Below are 18389 nucleotides of genomic sequence, written 5' to 3'. Positions count from 1 at the left end.
ACTGCTTTCCCTCTGGGTTACTGAGAGAAAAGGGCTAAGAGGTTTGGAGAAAAAAAAAAACCAAAAACACAACAGTCAAAGGTATCCACGTGGCATTTGCAGTGCATCCAGCACGAGGCACGCGCTAGTCTTCTTGAGCCAGCACACGGCCTCTGTGCCCTCAGTCTGAGTTACCAGCCTTTCTTGGCATTTATCTGCACATCACGTTGCAGGTTGCTTCTGTCTTCTCTGCTCTGGGTGCACTGTACTTGCACGGTCTGCCCGGCATCCCTTTGCACAATGGACACGGTTGGAAACACCGAGCGTAAGGTTCCTAAACATCTCCCTTCCTAATCCCTCTCTGCAGCAATTTGGTGCATGAGAACGCAGCCGCTGGATGGAGCCTGCATGGAGCAGCTGGTCAGCTTTTAGAGGGGAAGGGAGCAGAGGGAGAAGGAGGATGACAACAAGCGAACAACGTCACCATGGCACCTTGTGTTCACAGCACTGCCTGGCAAGAGTGCTTGCAGCTGCCCATGGGCACCTGAGGAGAAAAGCACCGTGCCAGCTCCTGAGCCACCTGGGTATTGGCAAGCTTAGTAACTAACAGCACGTAGGTATTCACTGCTTCTACAGGCAGAGAAGCGATAAGGCTACAATTTCTAGCCTTTTACCTTCCACTTACTCAAAATAAAAAAAAATAATAAAATAGAAAGAAAGAAAAAAAGCCACATTTAATTGCACCACAAAGCAAACAGGAAGCCAGAGCAGTTTTAGGAGAGTTGAAACTATTTGCTCCATGTGGTTAACACTACCAAACAGGCAGGCAACCGCATTTTTGCATCAGCTGTGCAGTAGGCCTGCAAATATGGCAGGTAACCTGCTCTTATTTAAAAGTCAAAAGAAGTTCTCCTGGCCACAAGACGTGAAATAAGATCACGGCCACAAGATGCGTGCGGCAGCGATCCCCGCCGGCTGCCAGAGACGAGCAGCAGGCTCACCATAAGAGCAGAGGGAGGCCCAGGGTCACACCAAGAGCACGCTGAGCTCTGAAGATCACCGTTTCTTTTTGCCTCTCACACGTAGGGTCTGTGTGTGACTGCCCAATGCTGCGCTGCTGCAGGCTTCTCCTTCTCTGGGGCCATTTCTTGAAACCCATGTATGACAGGCCCTGGGTTCTCTCGAAGCTAGCAGCGTGCACTCTGAGTGGAAGGGAGGAGAGCTGAAGGCTTCACTAATTATAATCAACTTCATAAACGCTGTAATACTGCAGTATCTTACAGATGTTGGCTCAAGCAGGCCACGGCGTAAGAGGAAAGAGGAAGAACAGACCTTCCACGCTTTGAAAATCAGTGCCAGTGCTCTCAGGAAAGCGTTGACTAATCCAAACCAACTGCAGACCCAACGCTCGACTTTGCTGGTGAAATTCAGACGTGAATCCACCATTTTAACATCAAGCTCTGTACGATTCATACAGCAATCCCTGCTGTGGCACGATGCTGGAGGTAGCACGCGCAACCTGCTCACCTGGCAGCAGCGTGACAGAGCAAACATCCATCCCAGGGAACCAGGCTCCCAACCAGCACCGGGAGCACAGCAGCACCAGCTTTGACAAATTGCCATTTGACGCCGGTACAGCACTGCTAATGACATCTACTTTTCATTATTAATGCATTCAGAGTACATACACTCATTCGTACTGCCTAACAAGATTCTAAGTGGAATGGTACCATAATCTCTGCGCACACAGGCTTTTCCTCCTTTGTCCTTGACGCCTGAAAAAACTGGCACGCAGAAATGAATTGCCCAGAAGTTACATAGGGAGATAGTGGAAAAAAATCAGATTAGATCTCTGGTGTCCTTACCAAAGGACTTGTTCTATTAGGATAATGTAAATTTACTTGTAATTTTATTTTTTCCCCCAGAGAGGTGGATGAAGTGGTTACTTCAGCTAACAGTCTGGTACAGGATAATGCAGGCAGGCTGGGAGGTGACATGCACTGGGACCCCTGACTGGTGGGAATTCAGGGAGATGGTGATTGCTCAGGAAAGGAGAGCGCACAGAGAATTTCCCCGAGGAAGAGCAGTGGTTAGGAAACTCAGATTCACCGCAGGGACTGTGGGGTGGTAACCCCTCACGTTGGTCTCCGGAAAGAACAGAAACCAGCAAAAGGCTGCGCTGAATAAAACTGAGAGGAGAAATTCACCAGCACACCTTCTTAAAATGAGGACTAAAACCACCACCACCTCTCTCAAGGTCATTATCGCATCTCTTAGGTTCCACATTCCCACAGCTCAAGTCCCACCAAAACAGCACATCCTCTGCTAGGCACAAGGCAGAGAACAAAACAAGGGATCACAAGCACCTTCACCTTCCTTTACCACATATAGGCTGGGGGAACCCAACTCAGGGAGGTGAAGGGCTTGCTGAACACCCAGCTCCTCGCTGCCCTACGCTGAGCTCCTTGCATCGTGAATGCCGCATCCTGACCCATGCATCCTAAACCAACCCTGAAACAGCTGCTGGTTTTCTCCCAGTCCTCACCTTTGCTCAAGGAACCCTCCCAGCAGGGGCTCTCTGTCTGAAGGAAAATGCAGCAGTTATTTCATAGCTCGGACTTTGGGTCAGCTCACTGCATGGCAGTTTCAATATAAATCGTTTTTTCAATAACAAGGCCATAGCTTGCTTGTTGTTATTGACACAAGAGCGCTATTTTGGAGCAGAAAACCACAACAAAGTGTCCACACGTTTTTCTCTTCATTTGATGGGCATCAAACAAATAACCCATAAAGTAAGATCTTCCCACGAGCCGTACAGAAGCTGATGGTGAATTATCAGGGGTAGGATTCAAGGTCTTGAGCAGCCTGTTTGTTCAAGGAGTGTCAGAGCCTGGGTCTGCCTGAGTGACAGAGGGAGGGAATGACGACGTACTCGGCTCACCTGCTGAAGGCTGCAATGGTACGTGTCGGCATCTGTGCCCAGATGAAAATAACATTTGATTTGTGTGACTGTGCATTTCAATGAAGGACATCACGGGCTTGAGAACAATGCACTCTTCCTTATTTGTGGAGGAAAATTAAGCAACAAGAACTGACCTAAACCTGAGTTAGTTGCAGCAAGCAGCTAAGTTTCCTATCTTGACCATCAGCAAAAGCCCAGGACTTCTAAAGGAGAAAAATAGCTGGAGGCACTCCTTAGGAGGTTATCAAAGTGAACCAGGAGACCACGCTTGATGCCTCCTTGGTTGTAACTTTGAAATTCTAATGAAGAAACAACTTCAACGCGTGCCAAAGCATTGCATGAAGGAAAAAGTAAGTTCACACAATTGGTGGTGGTGTAAGAAGCACAACATCCCAGAGAACACAAGGGAAGCTATTAGTCAAATGCTAGACTGGGGGAGATGCTGCTGACCCAGTTCTGTGAGAGACGCGAGGCTCCACTACGCCGGGGACACGGTTTGGGTTACTGACTGCAGAGATGCACGAAAATAGTTTGGGGAAAAAAATAAAACAACGTAACACAAAACCAAATCAATACCAGCAAAAGAAATCATCCCAAAATTACACATGCTGCTTCAAAGCCCCAAGACTTAATGCTTTCAAGCACAGGACCTAGCATCACGCGCCCACATTCTAACTCTTACTGGCACTGTGGCCTTTAATAAGTTGTTTCACCTGTTTCTCTGTATGCAGAATACAGATAACAAGACTTCCGCCTCTCACCGGGCATTTTGCAGAGCTTTGTTGTTGTACAAGTCATCTGAGGTCCTTAACCAGTGGTGCGACGGGCTTAAAGCATCTGTGTCAACACAAGATATTTATTTCTTTACCGCTTCGAAATAGAATTGCATCCGTACACACAACATTCCTCCCCTGCACAAGGAATGCCTCTCAGAAATGCACTCCTGCTGAAAATACAGAAACCAAACGAGTCCAACAGAAATGCAGCTCGTCCCTTTTCTCACTATTGCTTCTTCACGAGGGACAAACAACTTTCCTCTTTTTGTTTTGCAACTCATTTTCTTGGGAGCATTTCTTTTAGCAGAAAATAAGCGACCTATACAACCACAAATTTCCATTATGAGTTGTAACTGCCTGCTTAGCTAAACCACACTATTTCATCTTGAGATTACTGCTAGGGGATTCTGGATCCTTTGCTATCAGAAGAAAAGCAGCACCCACTCTTCCTACTCTCAGAAGTCCAGTTGAAGTTCATGTGAGTGCTGGGTATCCAAAAATATAAAATTGGACCTCAGCGATCAACTCAGAACATTCAAAATAAGTCCTTCACCATCCCAGTTTTGGAATCTTGGGGGTCCTCAACAACTGTTTCCAGTAAGACCGGATCTTGCAGGCTTTGTGTGGGCGGCTGTCTGCACACTGAAGACAGATGCAGGTGCTTGCCTGCACCGAATATTTTGCACAAGCTCATGGGTTTGCTATGTTTGGGTGGTTTTTGTTTGGTTGGTTTTATTTGATGTGTAGGGCGTATATTCAAAATTAAGCAGTATTCAGAACTCAAATACACCGGCTCCGTAATAAACAGAATATATGTATCGCATTACAAAACGAGGCAGATGCCAGTGACAAACTCTGTAAGAATTTTAACAGCCACCTGAAAAATCACTTAAGAGTCAGAAATAAGTGGCAAAGGCCATTGCATGAGTCACCGTCAGCAGCAAGGAGAAAAGGAATGTCCAGGGAGAATTTTATTTTTTCTTTTTCCTCCAAAAACGACAGCTGGCTTTGGCTGAAAGAAAGCTCTTATTTTTACTGTCAGCAGAGTAAAATTTCCATTTGTGAACAGGGGAATTTCCACCTGAGGCAAACTAACGAAGCGTCATTTACATGGCTGGAGGTAAAGGTACAGCTTCTGCCCTGGGAAAAGCAATCCCTTTTGGTAGCAGGAAGGTGCAACGTTTTTTTGTCCTCCAATTTTGGTCCAAAAATAGATAATGTTTGTTTTCATTAAGTCTTTCAAAACGCTTACAAAGAGGAGAAGATGTGTTTCACAGAAGCCAGCATTCCAGCCAGCCTAAACAGAACTGCGACTGGGAAACTGTACTGGACAACCATTAACTACATTAAAGACTTACACTCTATACTACAAGGGTGAGTGGCTCTCAAAATAAAGTGCTTCACTCTTTACTCTGACCACATCATCATTCTGACCGGGATTTGAGGCAGGCTGGGGTCCCCTCGTATCAGCAGGTTGCACTTCTGCAGCTCAGTGTGCTGCCTCAGAGGACTCATGGACATCTCACCCTGCTCTTTTCCCTGACACAGCCATGCTACAGCCAGCTGCCTTGGTTTCCCTCCCAGGAAAGAGAAAGAACAGCAATGCTGAGCACTGGATCAGTTAAGAGATTAGCATTTGTGATGCACAAATTACAATATCTGATACCGTAGCTAACTGTTTTGTATGATACTCATAGATCTTCTACCCAGCGATGCAGACACTGATACTATGAGCTTGGGCCAGTGAGAAAACATTCACGGTAATGTTTTTTTAAGCGTCAAAACTGAATTCTATACTCTCCTGCTGGGGTCCTTTGGCACATGGTTGGCAGCTGCCCCCATTCACCCCTACCCAGATCCACGAGACAACAGGTAGCAGCACACTGCTGTGCTGGGTGGAAAGGTGCTGCCCGAGAGCATGCACATGGCACTTTGCATGCACAAAGAGATGAACTGCATGCAAAACAGCAAAGCAAGACACACAAAGGGAGTTTTAGATAAGCACTGCATCTACATTATTGACAAAAAAACCCAACTCACTCCCACTCTTATACCACATCCTCCTGGGTCATCTGGAATTTTTTATCATCAATAGTTGCAGAGTTTGCTTCTTTTCTCTGGGACTTAATTGATTACAATAAAACAAAGCAAAAAAGGCAGATTCTTCTGCGAAAATTGTGTTTTGCATGCTGCACGTTGTGTGTGCATCCCTTCTTTCTGAGCATAGGTTGTGCATGCCCTCATCCCGAGTGCTGCCTTTCAAAGCCGAAACACCGCGCTCCGGTAACTCAACTTCCTTCAACACCCAGAACAACATTTCCTTCAGGTTTCCTGGGAGATTAGGCTGCAAAGATGTCAAGGTCTAACATGAGGTAAACTAAGAAGAAATTAATTGAAAATTAAGAAGAAAGTCTCACATTTCACTGGTACTTTAGCTGAATCTAGCAAGTAATCTACTACTAAAGAGACAATAAAACCTTCTATACCGCTCAGTGACATTGGTTATCAATTCGTTTATTAAATCAATTGAATGATTGCCTTAATTCCTTACTAAGGAGGGTTTGCAATCTACCTTCATATTCACACTTGGTGTAGTTCTGAGAAAGCACCTAAGCAACTTCTCCGTTTTAACAGATGAAATGCAACGTACCACAAATTACCCCCAGCTGTACACCTTCACACACTCAACAACTCCATTATTTGGTTGGAAAACTGTAAAGATATTTGGCTGAATTTGAAACAGTTTTTACACGGTCCTCGACGGCCAGCTTCTGTGTTAGCATGACAAGGACACAGCAACTCACACTGCCTCCACCCGTCTCTTTTCAACAGGAAAGATAAAATGTTGCTCTTATCTAGGCTGCCTGGAAGTTCCTTTTCTAACCCGTCTCTGTGCTACCACCAAGACCGTAAGTCCAGCTTTGCCCTGACACCAAGAGGAGCAGATCATCAGATGGAAGCTGCAGTACAGCACCTGCAGCCTGTGGTACCAGCGGGGCTCAGCGAGATGATAACATTGCATTGAATTTCCTATTTTATTTCCTGGTTACTTGCAACAGGAAAAAACTCAACCTCTCATTTCCTTCCTCCTGCCCACTTGCTGCGTGGTGTTTTGAGTGGCTGCGACAAATTGGCTACAGTCAGGAGCCAGATTTTCAATTTGCTATTTGTTCTAAAGGCCACAGGTAGAAAGATGCAGACGAAGCCTCCCAGATAAGATGAGGGCATCTCAGGGCTAAGAGGACGGTGACAGGAACAGTTAGCAGAGTTCCCGTGCAGTAAGAGGCAGGATGCTTGGCTGCCCAGGAGACAAATGGTTCCACCAAGATCATTGGCAACTGGGGCAAGGTGAGGCTTTCAAAAATCAGACTTGGAAATTTAACAGAAAAAAATAATTTGTGCAGCCTCTTCCCTACCAGCCTTGTTAGGTACATACCATGTGCAGCACTGAAATATCGCCACAGCGTGTTGCCACACCACACTGCTTTGTGTGACTCTGAGAATGAAAGGGAGTTTCAATTGAAGATACTGTCCACCTGGAAACCACTTGAAACCATGGACCAAACACAGACATTTGCTAGAGTACTGCATCAGAGGATGCAGCTTGTTTCCAATGCCCTGACAACGAAACCGTATTTCTAGGAAGCAGGGTTTTGAAAGAATTAGTGGGAACACAGCACCAGAAAAGAGAACTATTCCATTTATGTTAGTGTCAGCAGAGATGAGCTTCTCTCCACCATCTCAGGCTGTTGCATTCTCAGCCAAAGAACAGCTCATGTGGAACAGCAGGGAGCTCTGCTTGCTTTGCTCTGAAGAGCCAGAGGTGCCAGGACTTGAGATGTTTCCCTAGGAAGCACTGGCTTCCATGCTGTCCAACAAGCTCAGCGGTGTTGAACTGCCCGTAGAACGAAGACTGTCAGCTACATCTCACACTCCCATGACCTGCAGTACTGCAAACTGTACCAGCAGTTGCGGGGCTATGCAGGCTGCAGGAGAGAGGGCAGAAAGTAACCACAACAAAAGGCGCTGGTGGCCCTGCGTTATCTCCTTGCTAGAAGTGTGGCTCACCAGCCAGATGCCCAGCAGGTCACCAAGCCCCAAGGAACCCCTGATGGTGGCATTTCCACCTGTCTCTGTGGTGACCACACAGCACCCACCGCTCGATGGCCAGGTTCCTTTGGGACGCTCCAGAGAGCCAAGATGCTCGCTCAATTCTCTAAAGAAAAGCTTGAAAAGAAAACGGGCCTTTAAATACATTTCCTCCCCAACCCCAAAAGCCCCCAACAAAAATGTACCTAGCTACAACACACGTGATTCCTTTTGTGGCAAAAGCAAAATAAATTCACAAGCCCTTTGGCACTAAAAATACCTCCTTCCTCCTCCTCAGACTTCTCCTTTTACAGAAGCATTTCTCTTTCTGTACCATTTCCCAGCCTGTCACGCTTGCCTCATACCAGCTCTCACACTGGAGCCGTCCTAACACCGAGCTCCTGGTGATGCCATGCCACTTACAGACCACTCCATGCTGGCAGCATCAGGAGAAGACACGGAGGGTGAATTGTCCAGCCACACTCCCCATTTACAACTTAGGATCGGTCTTTAAGAAAATTAAAACCAGTCACATTGATTCTCACGTCACAGAAAAATAGAAGGGGACAAAAAGGGGGGAAAAAAAAAAAGCACAGCAGAACTGACTCTGAACACGATGTTTTTCTTTGCTGTGAATAAGGAATCAACAGCTCTGATTGCATGTGTACAAATTCCCCCAAAGTTTCCCTGAAACTTTCCATTACAGAGAGGCGACAGAGCTCTAGTAAAGACGGCTATGACTTTTCTGCTGATACTTGTTTATTTACTTCAGTGAAGATATATCAGTTAGATCTTATCATGGGTGACTGAATCACCCTCTGCTGAATACGTACAGTTGACTCTCCCTGAAGGAAGGGAGCACATCAGTAGTTCTCCAGATTACAAGGGCTCAGAAGTCACCTGGTTGTAATGGGGCTACACTCTACAGTGCCCTTCTACCCTTTCTGGTTGGACACCCCAAGTCAAGAGCAACGTTCTGGTGGGAGAATTGGGAACAGCCAACTGATGGGCTGTCTCCTTTAAAGCTGTAGTTTTTATGCTACCTGCAAGTATTGCACATGTTTACAAAAAATATATAATCTGCTTTGGTAAGGTAGAAAAGAGAGACTGTAGAGAGCCAGGTAGGAGGCGAATCAGCTGCAGCTTTCCAGGAGGAGGAGAGAGCATCTGCTAAATCCTAGACAGATGTGCCTGGAAGACAAGCAGCAAGAAACAAATCGAGGAACTTAGTGACTCTAGGAATTGATCTGGAAGATATGAATGAGCATCACCATGAAATCAGCAGTGACAAAGTTACATTCAGCACACAGCAGAGTCACTGCTAAAGCTTATTAACTGCATTCTTGCATTACCGTAGACAGCCCTGCCCACAAAGCAGAGACCACAGCATTACAGTGCAAAAATCATTCATATGTTGCTGGTGCCTCGGAGGGAGCTGTAAAAAGGAGAAGATAATTAAATCCTAATGGAAGCTTGTTCCTGTCAGTTGGCAAGCAGGACCAACCAGCAGTCTGTCCAGTTCACTTACAGTTCTGGTAACAGACCGGTTACAGAAAAAACAGGCAACCCCTCTGCTGCTTAGCAAACATTTGCACGCGCTGTTCCTGCCTCTCCTGATATCACTGGTCAGATCAGGTACCACCAGTAACATCAGCTGAGACCAAGCTATGAAAATGGCTTTATCTGCAAGAGTCTGATGAAAGCAAAGAGAGGACAACTGAAAGGCAACGTCCCCTCCGTCCTTGCCCCATTCTAATCCACATGCAAAGCTCATACATTAATTTTCTACATCTCTCCCCGGTGGCTGATTAAAGGGGCATCTTACCCAATTCCCCTTCCTTTTCTATCTCGGACCGAGTGCTATCATTCCATGCTTTGGCAGCTGCTTCTCTCCTCCTCCCTGCCCATTTGCCTGCTGTTGTCTCACTAATTATTTTTTACAAGGCTCAATAATTGATGCTATCTTTCCCATTTTTCATCTTCTTCCTACAGCACTGTCTGGCAAATGAGGAACTCCACGAGCAGCTGCGCTCTGCCGCCTGCCCATCTGCCTCTTGCAGAGAGGAGCCATTGCCAGAACTAGCCTTCGTGACTTAATCCTCTATTTACCTTTCTCTGGACTCTGCAATCAAACATCCAGAAGAGGTGCTTTTCAAGTCACTTAGCAACACGTTAGCAAACCAATAAACGAGTAAAAGTAGTGTCTGGGAAGCACTGGTGTCTCACATTGGACCAAATTTATCCGCAGCCATCAGGCTCCATTCCTCAAATTTTTTTTTGCTTCTAAAGAATTTATCTTTTGACTCACTGCCAGACAAAGCAGCAATGCTGATTTCATAAGAAAATTAATCTCTCGTTCTGCACCAGTCATACTGACCTAAAGCACAGGCCTCCTTGTGCCTTTCTCTGAAGCACACGGGGCTGAGCAAGAACACAGATCAGATATCAAAGGGAGTATGGTACTAGTAGGCCTATATGGCAGAGCAGCTCCTTCAGCCTGCAGGTTTTTCTTCTAATGAAGGCGAGTTTCAGATTTAACCAGAGTCTTACAGATGATAAATTTGTGAGAAACTGGAATAAATGTTTTCCAGCAACGTTGGTAACAAAATCCTGTTAGGGTTGATTCAAGCAAGACACCCCATAGTGCAGCTCCTTCATCCAAGCGATGTCCTAGAAATCTCTTTCTTCACGTTTTGCCTTCAGCAATGATTCAACATACCATTTCCCCTCTCACAATAAAGTAAACAGAGGAATTACACTGACAGCAAAGTTCCTAGTGTGTCTTGGTATTCTGTGAATGCTGCCAGGCACCTGGAAACCAGAAGTCAGGGCTTGTCAGAATTTTCAGTAATATTTGCAAAATATTAGCGATTGCCGCTGGCTCAGAGTTTGAGAACCTCTTCTCTGAGAATATCACGATTGTCTAGCCCCTGTATGAGTTGCTGACTGCCCAAGGTCACGGTAAGGTAAGGCAACACATCAGTGTTCCCCTTCAACCTGGATGGTTGCTCATTTTACACACTAGACTGCATTTTAAAACAAACAAACAAAATAACAACCAACCACTAAAAAAATCCCAAATGCTGCACGAATCAGAAGTGGTGATTTGTTTTTCAGCTCTATCTGACACGGACTACATCTGACTTACTATAGCAGGATGCCTAAATTTAGGGCAAATTCTGATTTTGTCCACTCAAGAGCGACTCAGGAAGACAACTGCCAAACGGGAAAGGGAATGGGTCACCACAGCAGCACCTCTGCAGAGAGCCACTTCTGCGGTGCACAACAGCAGGATCTCACCCAGAGGAACACAGAAGCACGCGCTACCTCTTCCAGAGCCAGCACCAATCTTTCTCAAGTGTTGCCAGAGGCTTCTTCCAGCCTTCTAACCTCCACCCCGTCCTCCCTTGCAGCTTGTTGTTTCAAAGAGCAGTGGTGTGAAAAAACAGGAAGCCATGCAGAGAAGAGAAAGAATACAGATAGAGGCATGAAACTGCAGCAGCAACAGCTCCCCCCGCACGCACCCCACCTCCTCTTCCCTTCCCACCCCCTTACCACAGGCCACGTTTTTGGTGAGAAACACTGTACTTTTGCTCTTGACGGGAAACCGGTTACGGAGTTGCATGGCCAGAGAGCCACTGCAGGAGGGGAAATCCAGCAGCGCGAAGGAAGTGTTTCTCACTTGACTCTGCAGGTCTGGGGGAAGGAGACGGGAGTGTGGCTGATATCAAGAAAGCCAGAATAAACCCGCAGGTTGTGGAGTATCAGAGGCCCCCAGTAAGAATGCTGCACTTTGCTATCAGCACAAGTCCTAGCACCTGCTGTGTGCTTCCACGTGGCAGAAAAGGCAGACGGCATCAGCTATTGAAGAGGGACAGCAGATCAGTTTGTTAGTGACTCTCTGCATTCACAGCTCTCCCAGTCCACCCTCTGTTGGCAACTTCTGCCAACAGGTTCCTCTTCTATTGGAGCCTTCATTGCTTACAGCCTTATTGTTTCAGCCTTTTACACAAGGCTGAGAGATTAAAGGGTGGCGATGAGAAAACATCAGGGGCAAAAACAGCGTACTGGGGAGAGAAATGCCAAGCAAACCCCTATCAAACAAGTAAATGCTGTGGCTTCCACATCATACAAGGTATTTTCAACATTATCTCTGCACATAACCCTTCTACTTTGATATAAATCAGTCAAGTGGATAAAAGGAAAAGCAGCAATGTCACGAGAATCCTGCTGATGCAAAGAAGGGAAAATAAGCAAATATAGCCAAGAACCATCTTGACCAGTGTTTCTGAAGACTAAGCTCAAAATTTCAAGCGAGTGCAGGTGGGATAAGCATGCACGATCTGAGCCATAGCAGGTAACAGTTCACAATATGAAGCCACAAAATAGCCCAATAATCCCATAGCAAATGACAGCTCAGGGTCAGATATGAACCTTAACATAGCACAGCATCTCTCCACTCTGCACTCAGCTTGGATATTGACAATTAAATCTCCTATACCTACACTAATTTGGCACGGTGCATTGATAAACTGTCCTTCTTTTCCACTGCTAGTGACATATAGAACTATTATTTCAATTGCTAAAAATCAATAAGGGAAAGAAGTGAAGACAGATGTGAGACGATATAATGGAAAGGAATTTAACAGTCTGATACCCACTGGTGGGAAAAGGGAGTGTAGTATTTTCATAGCCATTTTCAAAGACTTGTATTGCTTGCAGAGGGATATGCTATGCTGTGGTTTATTTATAAAACCAATAAGAATGTTGACCGAAGAAGAAACTTGAAGAAAAATAAGCAGAGGTCGAGTTTTCTAAACGCGGTCACAAACCCAAGAGAAAGGGGCTCACCAATAAGAGCCTTCACTGCCTGTGGGATGCAAAACACAGGAGAGGCCCCAGTACTTCAGAGCTGCTAGAAAAGCCATGCAAACCATGAACAATCTCTCTGATTTAAATGCAGCCAGTGCTGCAGTTTTCTATTCCAACCACAGAAGCAAGAGGGGCTGTGCACGAGTGCCTGAACAAGACCGAGGGAGATTCCCAGCACCTCCTTTCGCTGGCACCAACTCTTCCTGTGCTCTTAGACTGATTGTTCTGAATTTTCAAATCACTGGTGAAAAGAGGTGCTCCTACAAAGAGTGATTCAGAGCAGGGAAGTCAGCTAAACGATCTGAATCATCCTTTGGAAGAGACCATCCCTGCTTACAGTTGGATGCTCTGGAGAAGGGAGCTGGCTAGAACAGATGATTCACTCTGTAGCAATCACACCAAGACATTCCTGCAAGAGACCTTTTTGCCAATGGAACTGTGGCTCTTTTATTCATGATTACCTAAAGAAGGGACAAAACAGGAGCAATAAGGAGCGTGAAAGGAGGAAAGCACAAAGCCCCTACCAATGCAGTCTGCAATCCAAATAACTGGCCCACAGATGTCTTTCCCGCTGTGCATCCCTACTGTTCTCACAAGGAATACAGCACATGATGCCTACATCTGTAGGAACACGTCCATAAGTGCCATCACTTTAAGAAAAATGAACCAAGCCCAAGATAACAGGGAATGCTGCTAGGAAGAGGTGAGCAGAACAAACCACTGCAGCTGAACATCCAATCCCATCTCCCTTTTACACTGCTCCTACACATCCTCCCCGTTTCATTTTCTGGAAGGGAAGGAGTTGCAGTCAGCATCACCAAAGACCACGACAGCCTCCCTAACAGCAATCCCCAGCCTCGGTGTGCTGGTACAAACGCACCATCTAGTGGCAAACACAAATGGAAAAGCTGTGGAACCAACAAAGCGCAAACATAACTCTTAGCAATTTAAACAGGCTGCTAAAAGTCCAGTCCCTTTAAGAGCCCAAGATCCTGGCAGCAGGCACACGGGCAGCAGGTCACTCGCTCAGAACACACCATCCTGACACAGAACGCCATACATTACAGCAGATGTGTGACTTGATCTCGCACGCTGGATTTGAGAGAGCTGCTGAGTGCCTCGTGAGCGGGCACAGAGCCTCCAGAAACAACCAGAAATGGGCCTATACAATCCACTTTATGTGCTTACTATCTCTTGTTTCAAGAGGAGTAATGGGGAAAGAGCAAGCTTTACACAAGGGAATTTAAATTCAGCCTTATCCATGTGTTTGGTGGGCGCACACAGAAGATGGCACCCACAGCAGGGAAGACAGAGAGCAGCCCCTGATGGAGGGGAGAAATTGCCATCACTTACCCAATCCACGTCCTGCCAGGTAGCCACCGGATCACATAGAGCTGTGCTCCAAAAGCAAGCCCAAATCCAAAATATAAATCCAAAAGACAGGGGTAGATCTCCCCACAAGGGAGCAGAAAGCACAAAACGCAGGAGCCCCTGCACCCACTGCCCCACAGAAGCTTCTAGGCCTTGTTAGCATGGATGGGCTGCAGCTGCCAGGCCCTGAGTGGGGCTGCTGACACCTGCCCTTGGCAGCAGGTGACCTGGGGAAAACACACACAGCCCCTCCAGAAACAGAATCAGTTCTTGTTCCCCTTTCCTATGTGTAAGGGCACTCCCCACAAGGCAGCCTCCTCAGGAGGTCCCAGCTCCACAGCCTCTGCCCACAATCGCATGACATAGGTGGCCCAGCCCATGGCCCACAGCTGCCAGAAAGCCAACACAGAGCAGACAAAAGCCCTCAGCAGAACCTAGGGGAAACCCAGCCGGGGGGAAGGGATGCTCTTCTTTTCCCCCAGTACCCAAACCGGCGATGTGTGGTCACGCTAACTGGCAACAAAACGCAGCTCGGCTGGAAGAGCAAGGTGAGAAGCACACACATGGAAACACCGACTTTCAGAAACTCTTCTTATTTTCCTAATTGTTGTGCGCAGTGGAATTAATGACTGTCCAGAGCTCAAGCTTCATACCCCAAACGCAGCAGCGATAGTTTCACAAACGTGCATTATTCATATATGACCTAAACCACAGCAGGGACCTAAAAACTTCTCCAAAACAGAAGGATGCAGTTTTAAAACCTGAACCCTAGCAGCCCTTGTTGTCCTTACATCCTTACTGCAAGCTCCAAGATGCAACAATTCCTTTATGGCTGTGTTCCTCTGAGGGTGCTATATTGATTTTATTGCCACCTGCGTGGGGGCACTGGGGGTGAGTGCAGGGAGACAAAGAGCAACGTGGAGAACAACAGAACTGCAGCGTCTTTAATGCGTATCCTGCAAGACCGGCCTCAAAGTTGTCGCCCGGGCTGAATCTGACAGCATTTCCACGTTTCATTGACATTGCGTTCTTAGAATTTAAAGACAGCACCCAGAATCATTTCTTAAGTACAAGAAAATGTTAAAATACAAACTACGAAACCGGGTTTAATCCGCAGCTTCTTTTACGGGTGAACAAAAAAGGGCCAAGTCAGTTCAAGTCCTTTCCAAAGTCATGGACTCTAACGGGGAGTATTGAACAATTCATGAAACGTAACCTATGGCAAAGTGCACAAACTGCACAAACAGTATTTCAACTTTTCCTTAACAAACTTAAATGCAGCTCTTACTGGAAGCATACTTGGTCCCTGACCCTTATTTTGAGGGGGAAGCACAGAAACGACTCTGAAATGAAAAGGGGGAAACACCCTCATAAAATAATTATAGCTTCACTTGGAAGAAAAATGTTAAGAACAAATGTATGTAAACATCTCTAAGAAGCAACACTACAAAATAAACCCTGGCTGTGTACAAAACCTCCTGCAGCTCTGCTTTAAGCACAAAGTGATAAGATTCCCGGCGTTACTCCAAAGATCTTTGTGGGTTGGTTATTTTTTTCTCTACAAAACTGAAAAATACACGTATCGCTTACAGATATACATCAGCTTGAAATAACAGCTCAAGAATGAGTTAATGAGTTTAAGGACACTTGCAAAAATATTGTTCCTGTAGCAAAGCCAAATTTCACTTCCACAAGGAGTGGCATCCCTTGACCTTCCGTATACTTCCAGATCCAAGAAGACACGACGCGCAGGTGAGCTTGCCCAAGCCCCCTCCAGGGTTGTCTTAAGGTTCAAACACCAACAAATCTGAACTGACAAATTGCTGCAGAGGAGATAATTCACAGCTCTGCAAAACACGGCAGCACATCGCAGCCGCTGCAACGCAACGGGGATCTGCTCAACCTACAAGAATCTTCCAGGCCAATCTTCCTTCGCACACTTCCGACGGATGGACCTTCTACAAGTCGAATCCCCAGGAAAGCGGGCAGGACGGAACGTGGAAGCCTCAGGGCAGCACCGGGGCCCCGCTGGCGGCCAGAGGGCGGTGGGGGCCCGGCTCGGGCGGGCACTGGGCGGCGGCGGGGACGCCGGGCAGCGGCCAGGCGGGCTGCAGCGGGGGCGAAGCCGAGCTCCCGGAGGGCAGCGCTGGGGACGGCCCCGGGCTCCAGGCGGGCAGCGCTAGCGGGGACCCCGGGCAGCAGGGCGGGCTCCAGGCGGGCGGCGCTCGCTGGGACTCCGGGCGGCAGGGCGGGCTCCAGGCGGGCAACGCTTGCGGGAACCCCGGGCAGCAGAGCGGGCTCCAGGCGGGCAACTCGGGGCGGCTGCAGCCGCGGGGCAGCGCGGGGCGGGCACCGCACGAGCAGCCGGGGAGCGGCGGCGGCGGGGGGGGGAGGCTCGAACGGCGGCGGCGGCGGCAACCGCCCCCCGGGAGCGCGTCCTGGAAGGCGGGGTCCAGCGCCCATTCGCCGCCGCGGTGCGGGGCGCCGGAGCGGCGGGGCAGGCGGAGGAAGCAGGGGTTGAGGCTGAGGTTGTGGCGGATGCTGTTCTGCCAGCCCTTAGGGCCGCGGCGGTAATAAGGAAAGCGGCCCGCGACGTAGCTGTAGATGCCGCTGAGCGGCAGGCGCTGCTCGGGGCTGGCCCGGATGGCCATGGCGATGAGAGCCGCGTAGGTGTAAGGCGGCTTCTGCGGGGCCGGGCTGCCCGACGGGGGCCGCGCCTCGCCGGGCTCCGCGTCCCCCATGGCCCCGCCGCGCTCCGGCTCTGCCCCGCTGTGCCCCGGCCCCGGCCCGCACCTCCGAGCCCTCTTCTCTCCCTCCCCGCCTCGGCCCCGGAGCGGTTGGGGTCGCGGACGGGTCAGAACGGCGCATCGCCTCGGCAAACCCAAGCACGGCAGCGGGCGAAGGCAGCAGGTGCGGCGGGCACCTCGGGGGCACGAGGTCACAGCGGGGGAAAGCGGCGCGGGGAAGGGGCTGTCCCCTTCGGGGAGAGCGGGGCCCTCGAGCCGCTCGCCCCTGTTTGTGGGTTCAAATGCCCGTGGGGTCGGCTCGCCCCGCAGCGCTGAGAGGAGCCCCCCGCGGGGCAACGGCCGCCAACGTGGCAGCCCCGCCACTCACCGAGTGCGTCCAAACGTGTCGGTAAAGGATGACAGTTACCTACCTTAGCCAGTAACGTGGTTCAAACTCACGCCCTCCTTTCTGCGATCGCAGTTAATAAATGGATCAACTCTTAATTTGAAAAAGCCAAACTCGCAACTCACTAGTCTGGATGGCATCAGTTCCGCTTCTCCAAAAGCTGTCGTGCAAAGCTGAGGAAGAGAAGGAAAATGCTCAGTCTGTCAATCCCAGCTTACAGCAGCTCTCAGCAGCAGCTTGGTGGTGATGGGTCAAAGCGTGCTGCCATGGCTTTCATTTGAAAAGCGCTGTACGGATCCCTGAGTGCTTTGACAACCCCAGGTGGAAATGTGGAAATTATTAAGAATGTAATTTCCCCACTGCTCATAACAGACCTGCCAGCAGCAGGAGGCTCTGTGATGGAGCACAGAGGACTCACCTGCAGTTCAGCTCTTTTTCTACTAACCCCTGGATAATGGAAAAGAAAGTAACAGAACACCCTTGTTGGGAACAGAAGAGGTGGCAGGACCAAACAGGTCTCCACTGCTGAGAGAAGGGGGGAAAAGGGAAAAGAGTCTGAGAAATACAGGCTGTCCTACACAACCACCACAACGTTTCTAGGTACTTAAAGATAGAACACGTTGCCAGGTCTTAAAACAAATTAGCAGCACATTTTAACTAAGTAAAGCATGAATTACAGAAGTATAAATAGAGGACAAGCACAGCCTTCCAAGCTTATCCTCATAGAGCTGTGCCTAGAAGCTTGTCAATGGCACCTTGCACGCTACCAGTACACTGCAAAATGAAAACATAAAGACTATAACAGAGCCCAGAAATGAATTCTGAACAGCCCTTGCATTCACCCAGTCCTTGTGCATACAAACATTCCTCTTGGGTTCTCTGGTGTGCACACATTTGCAGGATGACTGGATCAGGACCAACGCGCCTGCATTCAGAACTCTTTTATTCCACCCTCTGCCTGCCAAAATACTGGAAATCCCATGTGATTTTGTGTGAGATGTGACCGGGCCGCCCTGCAGCCATCAGCCAACATCAGGGCTCCAAGGAAACAGGAACATAAAAGACAGCCCCTATCCTATGTGAGCGTGAGACAGCGACGTCTAACAGAGGTGCAGCAGCACCAGAGAAGTTAGAGGCAGGAGATGTCTTGCCTTTACTGAAGGAAAGCCTTCAAAGTGTAACGCTTTCACTTTGGATCTCATCAGAGC

At 48.3% G+C, this 18389-nt stretch overlaps 2 protein-coding genes across 4 annotated transcripts in view; both read right to left on the bottom strand.

Moving 5' to 3' along the window:
* PIK3CD (phosphatidylinositol-4,5-bisphosphate 3-kinase catalytic subunit delta) overlaps window positions 1–17507 on the bottom strand; it is a 45810-nt gene extending 28303 nt beyond the window's left edge. The window contains exon 1 of one of the 3 annotated variants that reach the window (XM_021417819.1): window positions 17207–17507. The gene's annotated coding sequence lies outside the window, so the exon portion shown is untranslated. Of the gene's footprint in view, window positions 1–11133; window positions 11158–11361; window positions 11459–17206 lie in introns of those variants that run through there. The other 2 variants (XM_021417816.1, XM_021417821.1) reach the window with 2 other exon arrangements.
* LOC110408759 (forkhead box protein L2-like) lies at window positions 439–17200 on the bottom strand. Its single transcript, XM_021417832.1, has 2 exons — window positions 14032–17200; window positions 439–523 (listed from the first exon to the last, which is right to left on the bottom strand). Exon 1 carries the CDS (start codon window positions 16788–16790, stop codon window positions 16056–16058), a length of 735 nt encoding a protein of 244 aa, XP_021273507.1. The 5' UTR covers window positions 16791–17200; the 3' UTR covers window positions 439–523; window positions 14032–16055.

Source organism: Numida meleagris, chromosome 20 (assembly GCF_002078875.1).
Source record: "Numida meleagris isolate 19003 breed g44 Domestic line chromosome 20, NumMel1.0, whole genome shotgun sequence".
Classification (NCBI taxonomy): domain Eukaryota; kingdom Metazoa; phylum Chordata; class Aves; order Galliformes; family Numididae; genus Numida; species Numida meleagris.
This window is presented reverse-complemented; position numbering and strand designations above follow the sequence as displayed.